Source organism: Cherax quadricarinatus, chromosome 18 (genome assembly GCF_038502225.1).
Source record: "Cherax quadricarinatus isolate ZL_2023a chromosome 18, ASM3850222v1, whole genome shotgun sequence".
Lineage (NCBI taxonomy): Eukaryota > Metazoa > Arthropoda > Malacostraca > Decapoda > Parastacidae > Cherax > Cherax quadricarinatus.
The window spans coordinates 36,312,109-36,319,608 of record NC_091309.1 but is presented as its reverse complement, the minus strand read 5'-3'; the positions used below and the strand labels follow the sequence as shown (position 1 = coordinate 36,319,608).

Sequence of the window (7,500 nt, the reverse complement as noted above, 5' to 3'; positions counted from 1 at the left end):
ATGTAGTTTTGTTTTCTAGTTTGAAGCATAATAGATGTGCAGTTGAAAAATAGTCAATGAAAGGTGATGTTTTTATTTACAAGAAATGCAGTAATTACTAATATTTTTGCTTGTTGAGCTTTAACTACTTGCATTTACTATTTTGTATTAACAGTACTTATAAAATTGTGACCTCTAGATATGGCAAAATGTTAATGCAGCTATATTTCCCTTTCTTTATCGCTGTCCCATTCCATTTTTTCCATTTTTTCATCACTTTTATTTCTTGAGGACCTTTTTGATACCTCAATCATATATAATCCTCATTTCAATGTTTCTTGAGTATTTTCAGTTGTTTAGTCGTCTAGTTAAGAATTTATGATGATGGTCAACCAACTAATTATTTAAAGAATTTTGTTCATGCATCACCAAGAGTTTCAAGGCAATGAATGGTATTTTCAGTTACTAATTGTTCTGGGTATAAAAGTGCTATACAACATAGTAACCTATTTTCCTTTGTTTCATTGGATTTGAAACCATGTTATTTATAGAAATGGGTTAATTGTTTCAACCTTTTTCTTTCATGTTTTAAGTTATCTAGTATTTAAATTAAAAAAATAATCCCTATTCTCTTAAGCTGCTTCTCTTATGAAACCCACTTCCTAGAGAGTGGCCTTGTTTAGTTATCAATTAGAATTCCCCAAAGCTGGGTCATTTTTCTAGTATATACAGTATAATGATTCCAGGGATCCTATTAGGGAAACTACTGTCTGCCAAATACAGTCAGTGAATAATGATTCTAGTATTTTCTTTGGTTTAAATGATCAGCAGGCAGCTGGAGGCAGTGGAGATGTCATGTTTAAGGGCAATGTGTGGTGTAAATATTATGCAGAGAATTTGTAGTGTGGAAATTAGAAGGTGTGGAGTTCCTAAAAGTATTAATCAGACGGCTGAAGATGGGTTGTTGAAGTGATTTGGTCATTTAGAGAGAATGGATCACAGAATGACTTAGAGAGCGTATAAATCTGTAAGGAAAGGAAGGTGGGGTAGGGGTTGTCCTTGAAAAGGATGGAGGGAGGGAATAAAGAAGGTTTTGTGGGCGAGGGGCTTGGACTTCCAGCAAGCATACGTGAGCGTGTTTGATAGGAGTGAATGGAGACCTGATGAGCTGTTGGAGTGTGAGCAAGGTAATATTTTGTGAAGAGATTCAGGGAAACTGGTTAGCTGGAAGCAGGAACTTGAAATTCCCACGGCAGTGTATTTATCACCAAACTGTACGTTACTTATCCAACCCCAAGACCAAGGAATACTGCACTCTCTAAAAGTGGAAAAATCAGTAATCAGGTCTGGAAAATCGATGTACCTCTAGTAGTAGTAGTGATTAGGGAGTAGTAGTAGTAGTGATAAAAGTATGTGAAGTGGTGATGGTAGTGTTAGTAACTGCTTGTAGTCACAACTGAACAGGAAACAAGGCAGAGAAAGCAAGAAGACAGAATGGTGGTGTGGTACAGAGGAACCTCGACTTTTGAGTGCTCCAACATACAAGTTTTTCGAGATATGAGCCGTCACTCAGTCGAGTTTTTGCTCTAAGTTACGAGTCAAAATCCTGAGTTACGAGCAAGCTTCCCCCTCTAGGGAGGATCCTTAATGCTGGTGAGGGGCTCTTGATCTAGGGAATTGGATCTGTACTCCAGTTCCCTAAATTAAGCCTGAATACCTTCCATCCCCTCCCCCCCACAGGCGCTGTATAATCCTGCAGGTTTAGCGCTTCCCCATTGTAATAATAATAACGAGCGAGCTTCAGAATGCCACCACTAGTTGGCGCAGCAAACGCTACAACATCTGCCGAGCAATGCACATGTTTACCTTGCTGTGGAAGCATTTCTCTCGTGTTTTGCTTGCGTTTTGTGCAGTTATTGCCAAATTTCTTTTTTCTAACCATGGGTTCTAAGAAAGTAAGTGCAAAGGACAGTGCTAAGAAGAAAAAGAGGATGATATCCATGGAATTAAAGCATGAAATCATAGATAAATACAAGTGAGGTGTGCAGGTTGTGGGTTGTAGCATTAAGAGTGTAGCAAGTAAATCAGTGAAAAGTGAAGTGAAAAAAAATTGTAGCAGTTAAGTTCAGTGATAAAGTGTAGCATTAAGAATGTAGCAAGTAAGTTAAGCGATTAAGTGATAGAAAAAGGATGAAACGAAACGAACTCCTCCAATGTTGTTGTTGTTGTTGTTGGGGTTTATAGGGTCACTGACAGCATATACCGCTCTGCTGGCATCTCTTCTCCAAGGTAAATATGTACATAGTACACTTTATAAAACCAGTTTCTTTCTTTACATTACATTATGTTTTATTATATTTTATACAATATTTCTTATAAATGCAGTGTATTGTTTCAGTGTTTTCCTTATGAAACTAGTGATCAAGTGCAGTTAACCTCACAAGCACTCCATTTTCTCTTATAATAAGAGCACGGGAAGATATGGTCAGAGCAGGAGCAGGAATAGCTGCCACCACTCATCACATGACATATTTTATTCATTCTAGAGTATATATCATGTTTCTATGTTATATGTATTGTTTATTATGTCATAGTAGATCAATTGTGATAGATAAATAAGCCGTAAGTCGAGGTTCCACTGTATTATTATAATATCATTCACCCCTACTATTCTCACTTTCAACTTCTGACTTTCACTTGTTCACTCCATACTAACCGATCTGCATTCATTCTAATAGACCTCATAATGCATATTATTTATTAATTCATTCATTTTGAATAATTATTAAAACCATATGTAGGGGTCCCATTAATGGCTTTGGTTATGGTATATGTATAGACTGCCTTCTACTGCTGAATATATAATAATGGATGATGGTTTGATGAATTCTGGCACTGCAAATAACTTTCCAGTTTCAGTAACAGGTAGTTTACTGGATCTGAGCCTTGATCTTGTTAATTTCTAGGTGGGTTAATAGTGGAGTAATATATTTATTTGCATTTTAGATCTTAATGTGATTAACATTTTCCAATTGTTAATGCAGAATCTAACATATTAACACAAATTTTCTTAGTCATCTCTTGAGAATATTTGGCCATCAAAGTTAGGTTTTGGTCACAAATCATTCTCAAGAAATGTCAAGGAATATATGTATCTGAGTTTAACCTTATTGCAGCAGATGATACAGAGGAAGAGGAAGACAAGGAGTGTAAGTCTGTTGTTTATCAACCTACTTAGTTAAGTTTGCATTAGTTAACTTACGCCTGCTTCTTAATTTCTCAGAATTCTCTTGTGCTTTTGAGGAATGTTTCACTGTAGGTGGTTATAATTTTCATATTATACTGCCTTGAATAGCATGCTTTATTTTTTATCATGATAAAGAAAATATCTCAAAACAGTTAGGGTAGTTTTGATTAGGAATAGACTGAAAGAATGACAAATTAATTTTATACCTTGGATGATAAATGCTTAGTCATCTGTATTGTTTGTTCTGTATGATAAAGCTGCATCAGTTCATTACAGAGAGTACTGCTACCAGTTAGTTGAGCTGTCTTCCCATTGTGATTCATGTCATGTTCTTTCTTGTGGATGATAATTTGCAAAACCAGATTAACTCGTTAAGTTTTTCTATTTCCATAATTAAAAGTGTAAATGACACAACAGTTTTTTGTTAAATAAAAGTTAATCGACACTTGGCAAAAAATAAATAAGTACTGATAGAAGACCACTTTAAATAATCTGGTATCTTTGTATACAGATTCTATGTATGAGGATGTAATTCATATTGTTGAAAAAAAATAGTTAGTGCTGTTTTGGTCTTGAAGTAATGACCCATTTTGGACACAGTAAATAAATCAATGTAAGTTTGTTGGTCTATCATTGGATTAATTACTTGTCCTTTAAATTATCAGTGAGGGAGATTTCCTCACAGCCATTGTGCTTAGACAAACATTAGTACTTTCCTTTATTCAACAAATTCATGCTAATGAATTTAAAGAGGATATGTTGGTACAGGAGGGACCTGCATGTTCATGTTTTCAAATTTTTTCAGTTGAGCCATTGTTCCACCCAATGGTGACAATTGCTGGCTCGTGGAACATAATGAACTATGACTTAATTTGAATTCAAAAATATGTGGTATATGTGGGGCCCTGCTATTAGTAATGATGATAACATTTCAAATCTTTAATATTTTGTAGATTCAGGTGCTGTATGACACCTACTAGTTCAGGGCTTCTCCATGAATATTAATGTGCATTAGATTAATAATAATCATCATAATGATAACCATTCTGTTTTATGACTGAAACATGACAAAAGACTACATTCAGTAGTAAGAGATTTTAATGTGTGTGTAGCTTATATCTTTGTTTTATTAATAAAGTGAAAGTATAATGTATATGTTCAGTAAAGTGTAAGTACAGTTGTACAGGTAGATTGCTTAAGTAATTTAGACGTAGCTTAAGTGCACTACTAATTATTGCATGGTTTTGTAAGTTTTTTTTTAAATTAAGAGTTAATGTAAACTATTTCTGAGGGTATTTTGTTTAGTTTTTTAGTTCTAGCATTAACTGAATTCCAGAGTTGAATTTTAGATTACTTAATAGCTGCTTAATTTAACTGCATGCTGTGTCAGCCATACTTTAAATAATATATTTATTAAATAATTTATATCCTTAATTTGAATCTAAATTGTTATAACTTGCACTCTTGATCAAATTTGATTATGATTTTGTTTAGTCCTAGATGCTTTTTTCTCACATTTAGATGGAAGAAAAGTGCATACACCAATTTTTAACTTGACTATATTTTTTCATTAATTGCTATTATTTGTGTATTTATTTACTTACAATTTCTTAGAGAAAAAGACACTGTTGGCAGGAAAATGTTATTAGGTGTGCAGTGTTTCATCCAGAGGTGGCATGCTGGAGTAAGTTCACCTCTGGATGACATGTAGCAGCAATGAACGTTTTCCCTACAACACTGTATTATTTTCTTTACTAACAGTTTATTTGTACATAACAGTGGCTTAAGACTAATTAGCTGAAAAAACATCTTAAACACTGCTAGTTGAGTTTACTTTTAACCATCTAGTTGTGTCCAATGTACTAGTATGAAGATGACTGTGTCCAATGTACTAGTATGAAGATGACTGTGTCCACTGTACTAGTATGAAGATGACTGTGTCCAATGTACTAGTATGAAGATGACTGTGTCCACTGTACTAGTATGAAGATGACTGTGTCCAATGTACTAGTATGAAGATGACTGTGTCCAATGTACTAGTATGAAGATGACTGTGTCCACTGTACTAGTATGAAGATGACTGTGTCCAATGTACTAGTATGAAGATGACTGTGTCCAATGTACTAGTATGAAGATGACTGTGTCCAATGTACTAGTATGAAGATGACTGTGTCCAATGTACTAGTATGAAGATGACTGTGTCCAATGTACTAGTATGAAGATGACTGTGTCCAATGTACTAGTATGAAGATGACTGTGTCCACTGTACTAGTATGAAGATGACTGTGTCCACTGTACTAGTATGAAGATGACTGTGTCCAATGTACTAGTATGAAGATGACTGTGTCCACTGTACTAGTATGAAGATGACTGTGTCCAATGTACTAGTATGAAGATGACTGTGTCCAATGTACTAGTATGAAGATGACTGTGTCCAATGTACTAGTATGAAGATGACTGTGTCCAATGTACTAGTATGAAGATGACTGTGTCCAATGTACTAGTATGAAGATGACTGTGTCCACTGTACTAGTATGAAGATGACTGTGTCCACTGTACTAGTATGAAGATGACTGTGTCCAATGTACTAGTATGAAGATGACTGTGTCCAATGTACTAGTATGAAGATGACTGTGTCCACTGTACTAGTATGAAGATGACTGTGTCCAATGTACTAGTATGAAGATGACTGTGTCCAATGTACTAGTATGAAGATGACTGTGTCCACTGTACTAGTATGAAGATGACTGTGTCCACTGTACTAGTATGAAGATGACTGTGTCCAATGTACTAGTATGAAGATGACTGTGTCCAATGTACTAGTATGAAGATGACTGTGTCCACTGTACTAGTATGAAGATGACTGTGTCCACTGTACTAGTATGAAGATGACTGTGTCCAATGTACTAGTATGAAGATGACTGTGTCCAATGTACTAGTATGAAGATGACTGTGTCCACTGTACTAGTATGAAGATGACTGTGTCCAATGTACTAGTATGAAGATGACTGTGTCCACTGTACTAGTATGAAGATGACTGTGTCCAATGTACTAGTATGAAGATGACTGTGTCCAATGTACTAGTATGAAGATGACTGTGTCCACTGTACTAGTATGAAGATGACTGTGTCCACTGTACTAGTATGAAGATGACTGTGTCCAATGTACTAGTATGAAGATGACTGTGTCCACTGTACTAGTATGAAGATGACTGTGTCCAATGTACTAGTATGAAGATGACTGTGTCCAATGTACTAGTATGAAGATGACTGTGTCCAATGTACTAGTATGAAGATGACTGTGTCCAATGTACTAGTATGAAGATGACTGTGTCCAATGTACTAGTATGAAGATGACTGTGTCCAATGTACTAGTATGAAGATGACTGTGTCCAATGTACTAGTATGAAGATGACTGTGTCCAATGTACTAGTATGAAGATGACTGTGTCCACTGTACTAGTATGAAGATGACTGTGTCCAATGTACTAGTATGAAGATGACTGTGTCCACTGTACTAGTATGAAGATGACTGTGTCCACTGTACTAGTATGAAGATGACTGTGTCCGATGTACTAGTATGAAGATGATGACTGTCTGATGTACTAGTATAATAAGCACAGTTTTTCATGCCTTCATATATTCCACCTGTCAATATTTTTAACCTCAGCTCAGCTATTTGGGTCTCCTTTAGCCTTCTTATTCCTTGGAAAAAAATCTAAGATGAGGCAGGTCCATACAGTGCATCATGGGAAAAAACTGCCCAGCTGGCACAAGTAAACAATGAGTATTGCATCTTTTAGGAATTATAATATCATAAGATTCCCTTGTAAACATATGTTTTATTGTGGTCTGGAAGGCACACAGGTGTTATGGATACATAGAAATTACGTTATATACATAGCATAAAAAAATTTATCTAGGATAATCAAATGTAGACAGTGCTACTTCCATGTTTTGAGAAGTGTTATGTCTAGAAGAGTAAAGCAGTAAAAAAATAACAAACATTTATTTGCGTTAATTTAAGCCATATATTCTGTGTGGAGATATACCAGGCTATGCTTTTTCCCTATATTTGCACCACTAAAACATCTTGAAACACATCTAGTAACATAAGAAAGTTGTCTACATAATGTTAAACATTAAAAAAATAATAAACTAACTCATAATTTGGTGTCAGTAAATAGTTCCCACCAAGGCAGGGTGGCCCGAAAAAGAAAAACTTTCACCATCATTCACTCCATCACTGTCTTGCCAGAAGGGTGCTTTACACTAC

At 35.3% G+C, this 7,500-nt stretch overlaps 1 protein-coding gene across 12 annotated transcripts in view; it reads left to right on the top strand.

Moving 5' to 3' along the window:
- Positions 1–7,500, top strand: part of Zir (dedicator of cytokinesis) — a 353,738-nt gene that overhangs the window by 56,658 nt on the left and 289,580 nt on the right. For 10 of the 12 annotated variants that reach the window (XM_070086405.1, XM_070086413.1, XM_070086404.1 and 7 more), the window contains exon 11: positions 3,156–3,188. The exons of 1 other annotated variant lie outside the window; for it this stretch is intronic. In XM_070086405.1, coding sequence (XP_069942506.1) covers positions 3,156–3,188 — 33 coding nt within the window. The remainder of the gene's footprint in view (positions 1–3,155; positions 3,189–7,500) is intronic. One more of the 12 variants, XM_070086403.1, reaches the window with a different exon arrangement.